At 44.2% G+C, this 19362-nt stretch overlaps 1 protein-coding gene across 6 annotated transcripts in view; it reads left to right on the top strand.

The window, feature by feature from the left end:
- Ric8b (RIC8 guanine nucleotide exchange factor B) overlaps positions 1–19362 on the top strand; it is a 94642-nt gene that overhangs the window by 48631 nt on the left and 26649 nt on the right. For all 6 annotated transcript variants that reach the window (XR_009056340.1, XR_009056341.1, XM_057757651.1 and 3 more), the window contains exons 5-7: positions 5214–5442; positions 6328–6423; positions 12610–12754. Coding sequence is in view for 4 of the 6 variants with exons in the window: in XM_057757651.1 (XP_057613634.1) it covers positions 5214–5442; positions 6328–6423; positions 12610–12754 (470 nt within the window). In the remaining 2 variants the exon portion in view is untranslated. The remainder of the gene's footprint in view (positions 1–5213; positions 5443–6327; positions 6424–12609; positions 12755–19362) is intronic.

Genomic DNA, 19362 nt, shown 5'->3' with positions numbered 1-19362 from the left:
TTCGGTCTCCTTGAGGGTATTAAGTCTACAAAATGAGAATATGCTCAGAACTGTCTCATTTGTAGGATGAAACAAATCTGTATCAAAACTTTTTTCACTGGAAGGCGACTCAGTGGTTAGAAGCACTTACTGCTCGTGCTCACTAAAGATGCCCAGCTGTCTTGTAGTTTGCAGTCATCATCTGTAGCTGTGGCTCCGGGAGTTCTGGTGCCCCCTTCTGGCCTCTGGGGGTACCTACAATCACACATACATATGTGTCCTTGTGCACTGCTCTCGCAGGCGCTCTCTCTCTCTCTCTCTCTCTCTCTCTCTCTCTCTCTCTCTCTCTCTCTCTCGCTCTCTCGCTCTCTCTCTCTCGCTCTCGCGCTCTCGCTCTCTCGCTCTCTCTCGCGCGCTCTCTCTCTCTCTCTCTCTCTGTCACACACACAATAAGATGTAATATTTTTTTTAAGTTTTATCCCTCAGCTGTTATCACATTTGTTTCTGTCCTTTTACAGTTTTTTGAGTGTGTCCTGTGCCATTGGTCTCCAGAGGTTTTGACCATCTCTAGGCCTAGTAGGATAACTTTTTTTTCTTTTATTCTTTTCTCATACATTGCATCTGACTGCAGTTCCCCCTGTCCACTCCTCCCAGTCCCTCTCCCACCTCTTCTCTCCCCCAGATCAACTCCTCCTGTTTCCCTTTTAAAGGGGGGGGGGCAGGTTTCCCAGGGATATCCACTGAACATGACCTAACAAGATACAAGGCTGGACACAGACCCTCACCTATTCATTTTTGATCACACAAATGAATTAACAGGCATTCATCAGAATTGCACCTCTGCTACTTTGCCTAGACAACTCTAGCTCAATGTCACCAGCAAAGCATGTGACAATAAAGAGAAGCAGAAGACTCAGTCTGAGTGCTGTCATCTTTCTTCCCCGCATCACCACAGAAAGCCCCTAATAGTGAAGGTTGTTGAGTCAGAACAAAACTTTAGAGGTAGCCGGGCGATGGTGGCGCACGCCTTTAATCCCAGCACTCGGGAGGCAGAGGCAGGCGGATCTCTGTGAGTTCGAGACCAGCCTGGTCTACAGAGCTAGTTCCAGGACAGGCTCCAAAGCCACAGAGAAACCCTGTCTCGAAAAACCAAAAAAAAAAAAAAAAAACTTTAGAGGTATGACAGTACCCGATTTCATAAGGTATTATGAAACTCCAATAATCAAATTTTGGTAGCATTTACATGAATATAGACATGTAGACCACTGAAACAGCATAGAGAGCCTAGAAGTAAACCTGCATACTACAAATGTGTAGTCAGCTGTATTGACACATGCCTGTAAAGAATGCACGTTCTCCAAGAAATGGTGTTAAGAAAACTGGGCTTCTGTATGTAAAATAATGAAGTTAAATTGTGACTTCACATTATACACACATACCAAAGGAACTAAGAAAGTATTAAAGCCTTTAATATAAAGTCTAAAACAGTAAAACTTAGAATACATAGGGTAAACAAACTTGTAGGGCTTGGTCTTAGCAATAATTTGTGGGTCTGACACCGGAGCAGACAAGCGAGGCAAGGATAGTTAAGTGGGAATTCCTCAGCCTGCAAACCTGCTGTGCACAGGAAACTGCCCAGGTGAAATCACACCTGTGCGATGGGAAGCTGTTCATCGCTGCCCTGCCTCTTCGGTAGGGAGTAAGCAGCTAAAACATCTATAGGGAATGTGTTTCTTTGTTTTGCTTTGGATGGCAGTGTCTTGCTTTGTAGCTCAGGCTAGTCTTAAACTCACTATGTAGACTAAACTCCTCTTCAGTTGGTAATCCCCTGCTTTAGCCTCCTGTGTGCTGGGATTACAGGCATGCATTACCAGCACAGGACTCTTGATTGCCAAGAAAAAAGAGAGAGAGGGAAAGGGGGAGTAAGGGGGAAGAGAGAGTAGAGGGAGGGAAGGCAGGCAGGCAGGCAGGCAGGCACGAAGGTAAGACAAAGGATCTGAGTGGACATTCCTCCAAAGAAGACATGCATCTGAAAGCATGTTTAGCATTACTAATTTCCTGTAAGATGCAAATCAAAATCCCCTCACATCTGTTATAGTGGCTGCTTAAAGACCACAACAGATCTAGGGTGTGGAGAGCAGCAATGTGAGTTAACATAGCCATTGTGGGAAGCAGTGTGATAGTTCTTCTAAAAATTGAAAAGAGAAGTGGCATTGGCTCCAGCAACCACACTGATGGATAGATATCCAGAAGAAATAAAAAAACATTGTCTCAAAGAGATACCTGTCCTCTCGTGTTCATCATTGTTGACGATGTCAGGGACGTGAAGACTGCCTAAATGCCTGTCAGCAGATAAGACGGATAAAGAAAATAGAGGGAGAAGGAAGGATAGAGACAGACAAGAGGTGGACATAGGGCCACAGCCTGAAAGCCTAACAGCAGATACGTGGGGAAATGTGGGAAGCGCATGCGTGTGACGGGGCTCCATCGACCTTTGAAAAGGAGAGATCCTGTCACTAGGTGCAGAAGACACTAATGAATTAAGCGAACCAGACACAAAAGGACAAACGCTGCATGATCCCCTTTAGTAAGGAATCTTAAAACAGAAACTCATAGGGCCAGGAAGTATGATAGTGGGCCAGGGGCAGGGTGTGGGAGTGGTATCAGTCAAAAACCTACAGTTTGTGGTTGTGACTTCTAGTGTTGCTGTCCAGCAGGGTCTATGGTTAACAGGACTGTAGCATATATGTAACATTTGGTAGAAAGGGTAGAATCTTGGGGGGGGGGGGGGTTGTTTTGTTTTGCTTTGTTTGAGACAGGGTTCCTCTTTGTAGCTTTGGAGCCTGTCCTGGAACTCGCTCTGTAGACCAGGCTGGCCTCGAAATCGGAGATCCACCTGCCTCTGCCTCCTGGGAGTAAGGCCTGTCCCACCACCACCTGGCAGAAGGGTTGATCTTAAGCTTAAGTGCTCTTACCACAAAAGAAACAAAACTTAACCCCCCTCCACTTTTTTTTTAAACTAAAGAGAGCAGGAGCATCTTTTGAAGATCTTGAGGTTTGTTTTTGTCTTTCTTTCCAAACTTGAAAATGCACATGTAAACTTCATATATAAAGAAACTATATTCATACGATTTGTTACTTGCTGTTGATGAATGTGAGCTGTTAGCTTGCTTCTCGCTTTTATGTGGCATTCTGTTGAGTTCAGCAATTGTTGGAAGACTAGGTTTGGGATTGTCTTCCCCTTCCCACAGCTGTAAGCCTTTAATCAAGGCACCAAGTTGCTGTAAGTAAGCCTTGCTTCTGAATCTGCATATCAGTTGGGGGCTGGGAGGATGTCAGGGCACAGTGATTAATGGTCTCTAGGAACTGAAAAGGAGAGTAATATACACAGCCTTTCTACCCCCTGGAGGAGGAATGCAAACACCATTGTGTAAATGTGTGCACCGTCACTGACTTCCTGGTCGCTGGGGAATCTCACGCACTCTTCTCCCACAAATAAAACTGTCAGAGGAGTGACAGGGCTCAAAGGCTGACCCCTCGCTTAAACAGAGTAGCTGGACACAGCGAGCCAGAGAATTAATTTCGTAGCTGTTTGAGAACCAAGTTGTTCAGTGAGAAATGAGAAAATGGGAACTTTTCTTGAAAAGCCTTAAACATCAAATATTTGTTAATTCCAGCTCTGCATTTGGCTTCTTAAATCTGCGAATTCCTGGAAACTCCTCCTTTAAGTGAATCTAAAGGAGAAGCGTCCCTTTGTGATGGAGTGACCATCTCAAACTCTTCCAGCTGGCCTGTGATAGATTTAGAGTCACTGCTGATGGTTTCCAGAGCTGGCTGTCTTGTGTTGAGGGACGTTAGCATTTCAGAATGGCTTGTACTGTTTTAGAAAGCGATTCTTAGGTAAAGTTCTTCTCCTCTCCAGTGACTGTGGTTTTTAATAACAGTTTCCAAATGCTTAAGTGAGAAGCAAGTCACTGTAAACTCTTAATAAGGAGCGTGAGTGTGTGGAAGAGTGCTGACAAGCAGCAGAGCAGACTGCGTCAGGAGCAGGAGCAGCAGCTCCAGTGAGGATGGCCGAGCTCACAGTGAACCAGAGGCTATCTGATCATAAAAAGGGTTCAATTATTTTTTGCCTACAATTCATGTCATTTTCATTCCCACTTATTTTCTGCTTTGTCTAATTTGTAGTGGATTTTTACTAATTATTATTTTTTATAATATAAAAAGAATGAAATAGTAATTCATGGATAAATAAAACCATAGTTGAATGTAAAAGAAAGGAAAACCTCTATTTGCTTTGTCTTAGTTTTTAGTGTCACTATCAATTACATTTTAAATGGCTGTGGTCTAAATTAAGACGACATCAGCTGGATTAAGCCCTGCCTGTGGTTTCCAAGTGGTTAGACTTGTAAACTGTATTTGCAAGAGTTTATTTTTAGTCAGGATGTGGTTATTTTTAGACTCCCTCTGTGTCACTAGGAAATGCAATGCCTGTCTTTCCATTGCTGTTTATCAGGAAGTCCTGGGGTGCAGGCTGTTAAGATCCAGTTCCATACGAGCTCTGCCTCTCCTGGTAGACAAAAATAGGAAGTAGTACAGGGAAGAAAATCTGTACACCGAAAACATGCCTAATTCTGAATTTCTACTCTCATTTTAACCTCTTGTATTCTTGTTAACAACAGAATAGTTTTTAGGAAATGCCAAAAACACAAGGTTTGGGTTCCCCCTGCTGGTGTGTATCTCAGGTTTGTGTATAATCCTTGGGAAAGCAGAACAGCCTGGCTGGACTTGAGACTAGAACAGCAGTGTTAATGCTGCTGCATCTGACGAGCAGCTCACAGGCGTTGCTTCTCAGGTTATTATGTTGTGATTTAAGGGATAATAAACACCAGTGAATCCACAAAAGGAGTTCAAGCCCCTGAAGAAAATTGAGAGCCAGCATTGTCATAGTGAACTAAAGCGCTGGCATTCCAGATGGCTAATTCCTGTTTTAGCGTGTCAGAAAGGAACGTGTCATTCTGTGATTGTGTCTGTCCATTTAATATGGCTTCTCGTTCATTTGTAGTGTGTGTGTGTGTGTTTGAGATGGTTCTTCATTTTCTCTGAGTAAATGCCAAGTAATATTAATGGCTCATTTTGAAAAAGAAAAATTTTATTCAAACTTTGCATTATGTTTGCATTTTAAAAGCCCATTCAGTCATACTAAAATATTGTATTTTCAAATTGCCTTTCAGCAATGCCGTCAACCTTTTAAGCAATGTTCCAGTCTCTTGTTTGGACGTTCTTATTTGTCCATTAACCCACGAAGAAACAGCTCAAGAGGCCACGACTCCAGATGAACTGCCCGGTGATAAAACAGCCGAGAAAGACACAGCTTTGAAAAACAATACCATGGTATACAATGGCATGAATATGGAGGCCATTCATGTCTTACTCAGTTTTATGGAGAAGAGAATTGACAAGGTAAGGCTGCTAGCGTGAGTACTTGGAAGGGACATCTCAAGACCAGTGTGCCCTGCCCAGAGATGACCACACAGCTTGCGCTCACAACTAAGCTTGTTCTTTGTACTTGGCATGCTATATAGCTGTACTTTAAAAAAAAAATCTTATCATAATAACGATAAATTGCTAGAAATAAGTGAGTTTATTTATGCTGAAAATTGTATTTTTTTTAATATTTATTTATTATGTATACAATATTCTGTCTGCAGGCCAGAAGAGGGCACCAGACCTCATTATAGATGGTTGTGAGCCACCATGTGGTTGCTGGGATTTGAACTGAGAACCTTTGGAAGAACAGGCAATGCTCTTAACTGCTGAGCCATCTCTCCAGCCCCCTGAAAATTGTATTTTTACACCAAATTTATAGCCAGTATCTGAAAGCAAAGGAAAAACGAGTAACTTCCCTGTATAGCTACTTTGTAAATGTTAGAAGAACTAATTCATTCCAAAATGACATCTTCAGAAGTGTCTGGTTCTCAGTTTCTCTAGTCTGTCACTCAATGTTCTCTGGTAAATGTGTTAAAGGCAGTGGTGTGGCTTCGATGGATCTCACAATCCTTGGCTTCATTGAAGCACATTAACTAAGCTGGTGGAAACCCTAGAACATGTAGGGAAAACCAGAAAAGACAAAACTAGAAAGTAAAATGGAGACAACTTATGGAAATACTATTTAAAGTAACTTTAAACATTGTTTGTAAGCTTAGATATCATAAGATATGTCCTCCTCTCCCCTTCTTCCCCTCAAAAAAAAAAAAAAAAAAACAAATGTCTTCATATTCTCAGGTTACGGAGGAGAGCCATCCTTTAGGAACTGGACTAATACGGCATGCATGGTTTTCTTTGTAGGGGAGCAGCTATAGAGAGGGTCTAACTCCAGTTCTCAGCTTATTAACAGAGTGTTCCCGAGCCCATCGGAATATCCGAAAATTTCTCAAAGATCAGGTAACTGCTTACATCTTAAATGTAAAACTTTGTTTCTATGTTGTTAAGGTAGAACTAATGAATTGTAACCAGAATAAACGGTCTTGTGCACATTGTTACTCTTTCCCATTTACCTGGCACATGCTCACTGAGGTCTGCTGTGTGCTGCTGTGAAGTATTCGGTACCATGAGTCCTTTGCCCTTGCAGGGCATCATCTGTGTTGTAGAGAAGGGGAGAGGAGAGCTGAGTTATGGGAGTGCTCCCGAAGGGTGACAGTGAGCAGGAAGTTGGAGAACTGAGAAGTGTCTCAGAATGTTGAGAGTTCTCAGCTGCAAAGCCTCAGTATGCTGCGGGACGTGCGGCAGCCAGTGTTCCTGGATGAAAGGCAGAAAGGAAAGACGGTCAGTGCAGCAGAGTCCACAGGGCGATGACAAGCTTGCATAGCACTTTGGACTCTCTCTAAGTAAGATGAGAAAACACTGGAATCTTTTCAGAGGATTTGGTAGGACCGCATCTGTGTTGAAAAATACTTGAGGTGCTGTGTGTAAGAGTATAGTGGAACATGTGTGGATGCCGCCCTATGGCATAGTTAGACCCCTAGAGACGGCTGGCAAAGGCTCGGAGGTAACTCCACTAATGGATGTTGTCCTTTAGTGTAGCCCAAGTCAGTGCATCATTTCCCATCCTCCGTTCCCGTGCTTCCCTGGCCATTGATAAATTAGTCAGGATCACTTTGATACATGGTGAACATTAAGTAGACACCTTATTGTGTATCAACCCCGGAGTAGTGCTGATGGAAGACCTCAGAGAGCAGGAGCCCGTGTTGCTTTAAGCAGATAATAGTAAAAGCATGGCCACTGTTTCAGCCAGATAAGTTAATCAGCCCTATGTGGTTATTGGTTTGACTGCTTTAAAGCATTCTACCTTGGCCAGAAGAACCTGGTGAAGAATAGTAAATGAAAATGTTTTATGGGACTGGAGAGATTGCTTTCTCTTCCGGAGGGCAGGCACAGTGTTCAGCATCCACTCTGCTGCTTGCGTTTGTCCCTCCATTTCCAGGGCCCAGTGCCCTCTTTTCCCTCCACTGGCACTGCATGCACATTTCGCACAGGCGTGCATTCAGTTAAAACACCCATACACAGAAACATAATGCTTTCTTAAAAGACTTCATTTTCTGTGTTCTTGTTAATATAAAAGCAAAGTCAAGGTCCAAGTAAACTGGCTGTGTTTATTTTTTCTGATGTGGACATCCTATTTCTATATCTGGAAACCTATTTGTAAGCCACATGCTGTGTAAATGCACAAGAGTATAAGACCTTTGTCTCCTTGGGAAACCCTGCACTGTGGGTGAGATGTTGAGACAGGGCAGGTAAAAAGAGAGCTGTTTGTTAGCCTGTGACGATACTGCAGGGGGGAGGATGTGTCTCATTATGGGGGTCCCAGGTTGAGAGATCACATTCCTAGGGAGATGCAGGACACCAGTGGATACATTAGTTACACTTCTTGTTGCTGGGACAAAGGTTCTGACAGAAGCAACTGAAGGAGAAAGAATCTATTCTGGCTTCTGGTCCATCGTAGTAAGGAAGGCATGGAAGCTACAGCAGCTCCTAGTTGTGACATAAGGAACACGAAGCTGTTTATTCCTATCTCAGCAAACCTGCAAGCAGAGAAAGAAAGAGAAAGCCAGTTCTGGGCTCGCTTGTTCATGTTCAGTGTTCACATCCTCACAGTTCAAAACAGCCACTCCACTCCTGATAGTCTTAACTTGTTCCAGCATCCCTTAAGGTACATAGTGGTAGCAACCTGAGATCCATGGTGAAACCTGACTCAAAACAATAACAGGTGTCCAGGGTGATGACCCAGTAGGTAAGAACACTTGCTTCATAACCACGGGGACCTGAGTTCAAATCCTCATTGCCCACGTAATAAGGTTGGGCATGGCCATGTGTTAACTGTAACCTCGGGCACTGCAGGGGACAGTGACAGGAGGACTGGTGAGGATGACTGGTTTGTTATTAGCGTAGGGCAAGGCACAATGAAAGACCCTGCCTCGAGGGAATAAGGCAGAGAGAAAAATAAGGCACAGAGATGTCCCCTGGCCTCCGTGTCTATGTCTGCGTGCATGTGCACACACAATAGCAAACAAACAAACAAACAAAAATACAAAGTTTCAGAAACTCAAAGTAAATTCCTTCTATCTGTAAAATCAAAATGACCTTCCACTTCTGGTGTGCAGTGGTAGCACAGCCACCAGGCTTATATTTCCAGTCCAAGAAAGAAGTGAAAGTGGGGAATTGGTTCTAGGTCTCAAGCAGGGGGCGGGGTGGGCAGTGGGGAAGACACTGAAAGTCTGGCATCTTAAGCACTCTGTAGTTTCCTGCAGTTTTGCTGACCATCGCCCAGATGACGAACACATGCATGGCTTTCCTGAGCAGGTGTGACGTGTTGCTAGTGACCTTTGCTTCTTGGGTCCCTACCTCAGCAGCTCCACCATGCATCATCCCACCGGGCACTCATTGCAAGGGCTCTGAGTCTGCAGACTTCTGCTTGCCTTTCTTTGAAATTGTGGTTGACACCATCGTGATCTCAGGAGTCTTAAATTCTGCACACCTGCAGAACCAGCTCCGTGGAGAGGCAGAAAAGTCTACTCTGATATGAACCCAACTTCTGCCTGGTTGAGCCATGACTGCAGCCAGAGAGCTTCCCCAGTTGGACATAGGAAAACAAATCCTGAGATGGTCTCGGATAGTAAGCCAGTAGAGAGCACCCAAACTCGGTATCTAAGACAGTGCTGTCCTGAAAGACCCATCTCTTGGCCTGTGGTGAGGGTGGGGAGTGACCTAGAAGACTTGGGAGATGGCCTCAAGGCTTGTATGTAACCTCATAATTAACATGCTTGCCAGTCTCAGTGTGCCTACCTAAGCCATACCTTTAGTTACAGTTTTTATTCCTTCCTTGGGCAAGCTGCAAGGTTTACAAATCTATTCGCCGGGCGGTGGTGGCGCACGCCTTTAATCCCAGCACTCGGGAGGCAGAGGCAGGCGGATCTCTGTGAGTTCGAGGCCAGCCTGGTCTACAAGAGCTAGTTCCAGGACAGAAACCAAAAAGCTACGGAGAAACCCTGTCTCGAAAAAAAAAAATCTATTTCATTCCTTTTTGCTTCCAACTCTTATCTTACTATAGATCTAACAATAGCCAGAACACTAATATCATAACCCCAATGTTTTCTTGTTTTGAAGTTTCTCTAGCCAAATAAACTAATCAAGCACTCCTAATTCCAGGCCCTGCAGTGTCTTAGGACATGGATCCATTATGGTCAGGGTCTTGGTAATAGTGTGATGACTTTGTTTTCTATTTTCCTGTCAAATTCTCATCTCCATCTAATATTAATCTCCAGTTTCATCCTTTTCTGAACCCTTACCACAACCTCCATTTAAATTCTGCTTACAGCATTCAAACTGTTCTAGCATGTTCCTCCAAATTCTTCAACCCCTTCTGGTCCCTCAGTTCCAAAGCTGCCTCTACATTTTCAGGTAGAGTCACAGTGAACGACCCTGTTTCAGGGGCCGTGTTTATGTCTGTCTGCTGCTCATCATTGTGATAACGAGATACCTGAGGCAGCCTGACTTAACAGAAAACAGATTTAAAAGTAAGGCTCTGCTGAGGGCTGCATTGCCTGTGTCAGAAGCATGTATACAAGGAGGAAGGTCATGTCTGAAAGCAGAAAGCCAGAGTGAGGGCACCCCAGCTTGTAATAGCTTACCCTCCTGCAAGCTGGAGGGTCTTAGCAGAGTTACCTTAATCCCTTGAGGAACAACTCCCCTGTGACCCGAGACCCTCCCCGTTGCCTCAGCTCTTAAAGGTCAACTCCCCACCTCTTGCCACCACCACACTAGGAATCATGCTTTAGCACATGAAACCTTGGAGAATACGTGGAGAGTCCAGCACAGTCTGGACACTAACCTGTCCCACGGCTCTCCCTCGCCACAGGTGTGTACAGCTCCTCACTGTAACGGTGTCTTGTCCTCTTTTCTGTTCTTTGGCTGCTGGCCAAGACCCTAAGAGTACTTGCCCCAGCACTGCCCACCCCCTTTCTACAGCTGTTTACAGACTTCCAGGACTGATTCTAACTCAGAGGACTTGAGTTCCTCTTCCTCTTCTTCATCTTCCTCCTAGCAGCTGCCAAAACATACAGCTTGCCAGTCCTGTTGTTTTTCTCTCAAACTCTAACCAAATAGTCCTTGGACTTCAAAGAAAGGAAAGAAAGGGAGGAGGGAGAAGAGAAAGAGACAAACTTCTAAAGAGGATGCATTGTAGATTGCACTCAAGGAAGGCGGAGCTTAATGTAGCACGTGCTCTCAGAGCATGTACTTGGCATAAACTCCAACTCTAACACCAAGGAGATTCACAGATCAATATTTTTGATAATACTATAGTTGAAGTTATGTCTAACTAGTTACTACTACCTTTTAAATCTAACTCATGTGTACCAAGGGAAACTTCCCTGTTAACTAGTTACTGCAGGTAGTAACAACTACTTTATTAAATCTAAGTCAAGTGTACCAAGGGAGACTGCCCTGGGGTGCTTTATTTGAGCAGTTACAAATGAAAGCAGTGGAAAGTACTGACCCAGGTGGTATAGTCTAGGGACCTATAGAAGAGCTGCGGAACAAAGAGAAACTGGATACAGCTTAGCGAGATAATGTGAGGAGAAACGTGTGTGCCGTTTGGGAGTGACATGCAGCAACAAAGTAGCTAACAAATTTTGCATGCTGATCTTTTCTGTAGATACTAAGGTATCTACTGTAGAAATCGCCTATCACATGACTCATTCTCCCAGGGAAATAAGAAATAAACCCGGTAGAGTTATGCCTTATGTTAATCTCACCTTTTCTAGAAATATTTGGATAGATTACTTGTCTGAAATTTTTTCTGTTTTTTAATTTATAGCTGTATTTCCAATCCCTGTATATTACATAGAGATGGAAGGGGACCAGTTAAATCAATTAAACAACTGCTACATTTACACAGTCTGAATAGTGTACAGTAGATCATTCTTCGACTTTGTGATATGCTTTGTTGCCTAGTGCAAGTACTCATTCTTTATACAGAAGGCACTTGCTGTGGTTTGGGTGTGCTTTTTGCTCTATGAACACGGTAGAAATTTGATGTCCCCAAAGTGGCAGTGGTGGGTGATGATGTGGAACCTTTAAGATGTATGACTCATGGAAAGGTCTCGGGGGGCACTGCCCAGCAGGGTTTAAGAATTCCTATGAGACCCTTTAGCTCTCACAGAACAAACTGGAACTGACCTGACCCTTAAATCCCTAACTCCTACAAACACCCCGCCTCTGTGATACCTTCCTCCAGTAAGCCCTCACCAGAAGTAGAACCAGTAGGTAGGATCACCAAAACTGTAAACTAGAGAAAACTGTTGACTTTGTAAAGTTAGTGTGCCGTAAGTCTTTTCTTACAGTAGCAGAGAATGAACCAATACATCATCTAATGAAAATTACTTGGATTTATTCATTTCCCTCTAAATCAGCAAATACTTATTGGACACTTGTAATATTCCAGGCACTGAGAGGAGACTAATAAAGAAAGGAGAACTGTCCCTATGGAACTTACTTTTGAAAAAAGATATTAGGGTTAAGAGAGAAACGATGAGAAAGAAAGACACACCCCAGTGCATGCCTCCTAAGAATCACAGAATGCACTTCAGTGGAAAGAGGGTACACAATAAATATTTCTTCTGCCGTGCTAGGATCACAAGCCCATGCCACCACCTCTGGACTTTCCCCTGGTTTCTGAGTACTGAGCTCGGGTCCTTATGCTCACAGAAACTGCTCCACTGGCCTTGCCCTCCTTTTGGTTTTGGAGACAGTCCTGCTATGTAGCTAAAGCAGACTTTGAGCTCATTTCCTCCTTGTTCAGCCTTCCTTGAGCTTGTGTATACTGCCATACCCCGCAAGAAAGAGAAACTCAATATAGACTCTTAAATTAAGTTTTCTAGGCACCAGAAGCACTGCAAGTGTTGAGATAACCAGGTGACAGGGGAACAGAGCCATGCTCTGCACATGAGATGATCTAGGTGTGGCTGTTGATGATTATTTTACTCTTATAAAACTAAGACTGACCCATTGCTCAGTACCATTGTCACACACCCAGGGCCCCAACTGATGGTGGCTTTTTCATTTATGCGTCAGGTTTTACCGCCATTGAGGGATGTGACAAACCGGCCTGAAGTGGGCTCGACTGTGAGGAATAAGCTGGTGCGCCTCATGACACATGTTGACCTTGGGGTCAAGCAAATCGCTGCTGAGTTCCTTTTCGTCCTCTGCAAAGAGAGAGGTAAGTGAAACTCTTTGCCTTACTCTTTATCTTTTGGAGGAAGTTTGAGAGTTTCCTGTTGATGTAGCGCTTGAGTCCACCCTACAGAGCTGGTTGCTCACCTGTTGTTACTGCGGTTGTCCAGACATCGGCAGTGGTAATCGGACAGCAGTGCTAAGTGCTCCCACATTCCTTAGGACATGCAGAAACATGCTTCCCAGATACACGAGCATCTAAACTTGGCCTCGTGTTTGCGGACCCAAGACCCCAGCGCATCTCGGACTTGGAAGCCGTTGTAAGAGGTCCACCACTGTTTTAATGGCTAGATACAGTTCTCTGTGGCTCCTCTCTTCCTCTTAAGATGGCACTGAGTTCTGCAGTCGGAAGTCACAGAATACTAACTGTAGAATATACTGCGTAGAAATCCAAAAGTTACTAAGGTATGGCTTTACCCTTGAGGTAACAGTAATATATTTCTTCTTATTTATTAACATCTTTGTACAAAAAAATCAAACTGAAGCATTTTTATTTCACTTTTTTAAGGACTCCAATTTTACAAGGTAGTTCAGAGATGAAAAACAGTCTTCTCAAAATATTTATTAATTTGTTTATTTATTTATTTTTCAGGGCTGGAAATTGACCTTAGGGTATCATACATGTTAGGCAATTGCCCTACTACTGAACTATATTCCCAGCCCTCAAAATTTAAACCTTCTGTGTTCTTAAACCCTATTTCTGACTTTTTAGTTCAATCATCTGAGTTCCTATAGCAATAATGCATTATTAGCAACATAATTGAAATGTTACAATGTTGATGACAGCTTTTAGAAATGACAGGTGTCATGTGCCTGACATCCTGTGCCCAAACCCACTTAATCCCGTAAGGACTGTTAAGGTGATCCTACTTCAGTCTTGTCTTCTTGAACTGTTAACTTCTTCCATGATTGAAAGAAGATTGATTTACATCTTGTAATCAGATAGTTACTGTAGTTCTTACATGTGTTGTCAAAACAGTCACTGATTGTACCTATTTTCTTAGATCGAAAATGAGCTGTATGGAGGCTGGAGAGATGGGTTAGTCAGTAAAATGCTTGCAAAAGAATCTGAATTGAAGGCAGGCTGGTTGGCAGGCAGGCAAGTGAGCCAGGCTTGGTGGCACACACTTAGAATCCCAGTGGAGAAGCAGAGACAGAAGGGTCCCTTGGAGAATGATCCCTGTGGCTTGTTGGCCAGACAGTTCAGCTTGGTTTTCAGGCTTTAGGCCGGTGAGAAACCTGCCTCGAAAGACAGTGGCTAGCATTCCAGAGGAATGACACCTGAAGGTGCCTTCTCGCTTCCACACGCTCATGCACACACATGTACACCTGTTTTTGTGTGTGTGTACATTAATCTAAACCAGCATATATGTTACCCAGCCACTTAAACATGGCTGTCAGAGCTGGAGAGGTGTGCAGTATGAGGACCTGAGTTCAGATCCCCAGAACTCATGTAAACTCTGTCCCTAGCAACATGGGATGTAGAGAAGGGAAGGGCCAGCCCCAGGCTTACCCAGCTGTGAGTGAGAGATTCGAGAGCACGCCTGGGCTTTTCTCTCACTTGCACACTCAAAGGTTTTCGATATTAATGTATTATTAATAGTACTATTACTCTTGACTAAGAAGATTGCTAGTTAGTTCTTCATAGATTTATTTCAATCAATACACATTTATTGTGTACTTTTTAAAAATTCATATATGAGCCAGGTAGTAGTGGTTCTCGCCTTTAATCCCAGCACTCAGAAGGCAGGGTCAAGTGAATTTCTGAGTTTGAGGCCAGCGTGGTCTACAGAATGAGTTCCAGGACAGCCAGGACAACACTGAAAACCCATGTCTTGAGAAAACAAAGATGGATGGATGGATGGATGGATGGATGGATGGATGGATGGATGGATGGATGGAATTTATTCATTTCCTCTTCAAGAACCTCTGTCATCTTCATATAGTTGGTTTTAAGGTCTTTTTCTTATGCTTCAACTATGTTTGAAATATTGAGGGCCTGCTGTGGTAGGCTAGCGGTCTCTGGTGTGAACTTATTGCCCTGGCTGTTACTGATTGTGTTCTTATGTTGGCATCTAGGCATCTCAGTTTGGGGTGATTGTAGGTCCAGGTGCTAATTTCTGGGTTTGCCTTTGTTGGGTGTGTGCTTTGTTCCTCGGTCTCTCCTTCCTCTCTGGCTTCTCAGTGTGTCGCCTGTCGGTCTCTACTTCCTCCCTGGGTTCTCGGTGTGTTGCCTATAGGTCTCTCCTTCCTCTCTGGCTTCTCAGTGTGTTGCCTGTCGGTCTCTACTTCCTCTCTGGGTTCTCCGTGTGTTGCCTGTCGGTCTCTACTTCCTCTCTGGCTTCTCGGTGTGTTGCCTGTCTTGCTGGCCTGCCCAGCTGGTGTGTTCACAGGGAATGCCTGCTAGTGTTGGAGGCTGGGATGGCAGCGACAAGTTAGGGGAGGGAACGTACCGTACGGAGGGGATGGTTCATGGGATCCACAGAAGCTGTGGACGGGAAGGCAGGCCACAGCTGATGTTCTGTTGCAGTGGTAGGGACGAGCCTCAGGATTGGGTCTAGGAGAAGAGAGATCAGAGGTCTGTGGGCAGGTCAGATAACTTTCAAAGAGTCAGAGTAGCTAAACTTTCTCAATGTAGCAAAGCTAAGTTGAACGTGAAAGAGCTGTGATCTGTGTTCGCACCACAAAGTAGAGAGGTAAGCAGCTGTCAGAAACAAAACACGAAGGGTAAAGTCTTGGGAGAGACTGTCCACCTGTGCCAGGCCAGCCCACTTCTCCAGCCCGCAGGAGCACATGCTGGTTTGTGGTCATGCCACCAGCATGTGTTCAACTGTGACAAAACTAAATTTTACTGTCCTCTGTAAAGTCAGTGCTTTCTGGAAATCATGGTAAGAAAAAAATCTAAATTCAGAAAAACAAACAGTGCTACATATTTTCTCTCATATGTGAAGTCTAAATGAGAGAGAGAATATGAACCATGGGGTATCTGAGTAATAGAGTGCAGGAAGGAAGGCCATTGTCAGGGAAAGAGGAAACCAGCTAGGAAGAGGCAGATGGGATGGAGGAAGTGAGTAAGAACCAGCTGTAACGACATATGTGTGTGAAAATACCATAAAGAAGCTTAGCGCTTTGCATGCTAACATTAATAAAAATTTTCTAAAATAATTTTAAAATGACTTCCTTCTGGCTCCTTAAAAATCATCTACATGGCTTAACCAAAAGAAAGCGATTTGTGAAATAATGCGCTCTTTCCAGTATGTGGCAGGCTGAGTCACAGCCGTGAGCTGTGCTGGCCCTGCAGGCCTGTAGCTCACAGGTGCAGAGCTCCGGGCTCCGCCCTAGTGTCAGGCTGCAGGCCTCTGGCTTGTCGCTACACTGCCTCTTTGCTGTTGATATTCTTCTTCTTCTCCTCAGAAGTCTTCCTCTGTGAGTTGTTCCTCTCTGGTTTTGGTTTAATTTTTTTGAGCTCTCCTTGTGTGTCCTTGTCCACCTGTCAGCAGTCTTTCCCATACTGGCATCTTTCCAAGTATCCCCACTACCCGGGGAGACCTCACCTTGCCATGAGTCAGCCATTTCCTTCCCAGTTCCAGGAGAACGTGCCCTCCTCGCTGCTACCCTTCCCACTGTGGGTTCCTAACTCTCTGGTGCGATGGGTGTCTTTTCATCTGTATCCCGCTCTCTGTGTGTCTGTTTTCGGGGGTCCTAGATGACCTTGACAGCTATCCCAGCTCCACATGTAGCTCCCTGTAGTCGTCCTCTGAGCCCCATCCTCTCTGTCTCTGACTTCTGCTTCAGGATGAACCCCTCATGTAGCCACTTACATACTGGACATCTGTACCTGAGTTTCTCACAGACACCTGCGCCTCCTGTCTCAAAGTGAATGCATTATCTTCAGTGCACATGCTCCTCAATTTTTCTGTGCCATCTGCTCTCTTCTGTAAAGGTCACATTGTCTAAAGTGCCCTGACTGTCTTCTCTTCATATACAACTAACTGCACCTTACAGATTTTACTTCCTAAATACCATCTTTCTGTTTCTCCTATTCTGTTCCCACACCACTTCTTGTTAAATGACTTTAAAATAGTTTTCTTAAAATATTAAAATAGTCAGATCTCCTGTTTCTAATCAGATTTTACTGTGTGTCTTGGAGGTGGCTATTGGAGAGTTTGGTATAAAATGAGGACACAAGCTTCTCATTCCCTCCATGTAAATGTTTAGTGTTGTCTCATCATTTGCCTGGTGAAATCCAGCTTTTATTGGGTTGCCTCTGTGATGTTTTCCTTCTGCTGATGTGCTCCCCTGCTCATATGCTCCCCTGCCATGAATGCAAACTGATACTTTAGTGTTGCCGAGATGCTCTTCCCGTGTCAGCATGCTGAGTTGTTTCTTTTTTTGTTGTTTGTTTTCTTGAGACAGGGTTCCTCTGTAGTTTTGGTTCCTGTCCTGGAACTAGCTCTTGTAGACCAGGCTGGCTTCGAACTCACAGAGATCCGCCTGCCTCTGCCTCCCAAGTGCTGGGATTAAAGGCGTGCGCCACCACCGCCCAACCCGAGGTTTGTCTTTGAAGAGCAGCATGGACATCATCTCTGAGAAATTCTGTGGCATTCAAGTTGATCATTTTTTCCCCAGTTGTTACACTTCTGACTCTGCAGGCCTTGCATTCCCAACACCGAGTTTCTTTAGCTTACAGATAGCAATTGTTTCATAAATATTAAGTAAAAGAGCAAACATTTGTGCTTCCTGTGAATTCAGTATAACGGCCATACTGTCTTGCATATTTCCCCCACAGAGATGAATAACTTCCTAAAGAGAAGACTGTGCTTGCTACAGTGGCATCTTAGAGAAGGACTTTTAAAAGGAGCCAGAGGAGTGGGAGATAGTCACAGAAAAAGACATTGCAGGGTCTGAGGCGTGCACAGAGTGGAAACCAGCTTTAGAAAAGAAGAGAGAGATTGCCAGATGAAGAGCTCTTATAGACCTGTGGTTGGGGGTTGAGCCTTTAGGAGAGCCATGTTTGTGCGGAACGAAGCGTGACTTAGGTGGCTGTATGGAAATAGATATGGGAGGACATGGCTGCAAAGGAAACTAGTTAGAGCTGCTGGTGGTGTGGATCTCTGGATGGAAAGAGTCCTCTGAGAAGGAACAATGGTCTCCTGAGCGGGCTCTCCTCTGCCTTGTGGTAAAATGATAGAACTCACATCTGGGTAGGCTTCCAGCACTGTGCCTGCCAGTGCGGGTCTCCAGCACCTGACGCATCTGCTTGCTGGGATTGTTTGACTTCAAAGACAGTCATGATGACAAAGCACAAGCACCCACGTGTGTTTCTTTGTAACACCACAGAAAGCCCTCCCTTAGAAAGCCTCTTTCCCGGGGTCTGTTTTAGCCCTACCGTGAGAGGTAGCTAAGGCTTCTCCAGCAGTCGTCTCTGCTAGAGTTCTGTATTCCCTTTGGTTCCATTCTTTGCGCCCCAGTTTTTAGTTGTTTAAAAACTTAATGAGATTTCATTTAACTTTATCTTGAAGACAACAATATGTCTTAAATCATCTCTGTAGCCTGTTTCCCACAGAATTGGCATATCGTTCCCGTAAAAGAGCAGTAACATTGTTCTTATGAAAACCCCGGGTCATTGTTATTGAGTAGCTTCCAGAAGGGTTTCTCATAGAAAGGAAGCACTTTATTAGTGTCCTGTTTACTCCTCTCTAACCTCTCCTGACCTTCCACAGCCTCTGGGATCTTAGACTATTTAATCTTGGGCCATTTTATGTCATTCGTTTTTTGAGCATTATTTTATTTGTGTGTATTTTGCCTACATGTGTGTCTGTGCACCACTGTCATGACTGGTACCCATGGATGCCAGAAGAGGGCAGTGGAGTTACAGTTACAAACTGCCGTCTGGATGCTGGGAACTGAACTCATGTCCTCTGGAAGAACAACCAGTGCTCTTAACCACTGAGCCTTTTCCCTTCCTTTGTGTCTTTCTTAAGTATATTCATTTAAACCATTTATTCATAATGTTTAATTTAAACTTTAAAAATGTTAGTAAATGTCACTTTTCTGAAACCACTAAACATCTTTATTTTTTAAAAAAAGTTCAAGAACGGGGTTAGCTCAGTGGTCCTCTGTGAGGCCCCGGTTCATTTTCCAGCCTGTATACGCCAAATAAAAATCAGTGTTGTAGTAATGCTTGTGTTAAAAACATCAGTGTTCTGAGGGCTTAGGCCTGTGACCCCTGATCACCAGAGGATTTGTATCTGACCATTAACATCCTGTCTGGCCTCTGTGAGTATTAAGGATACCTGTGTACCCCAGAAATTCTTTTGTCCCCTCAGTAGCTCACTAGGCATTTGCTGACTTACTCGAATCTCTGCAGCTTGAAGCTCTGGCAGCAAGAGACAGTATATCAGATTTACCCAAGGGCACAAATTACTCTCCCTCATTAAAAACTTATAGTGTTTGCCAGTACCACTGAGAAGGAGTACAGCTATCTTAGGTCTGGGGTTAAGAATGACTGGTTGAAGCAGAGTGTGGTAGCACCTTACTGTGATTTCGGTGCCCTGGAGACCTGGGAAGGAGGGAGGTGAGCCCCAGGCCAAC

This window comes from Chionomys nivalis, chromosome 25, assembly GCF_950005125.1.
Source record: "Chionomys nivalis chromosome 25, mChiNiv1.1, whole genome shotgun sequence".
In the NCBI taxonomy this organism is placed as follows: Eukaryota; Metazoa; Chordata; class Mammalia; order Rodentia; family Cricetidae; genus Chionomys; species Chionomys nivalis.
Note: the sequence above shows the minus strand (reverse complement) of the source record. Positions and strands in the feature narration are given on the sequence as shown.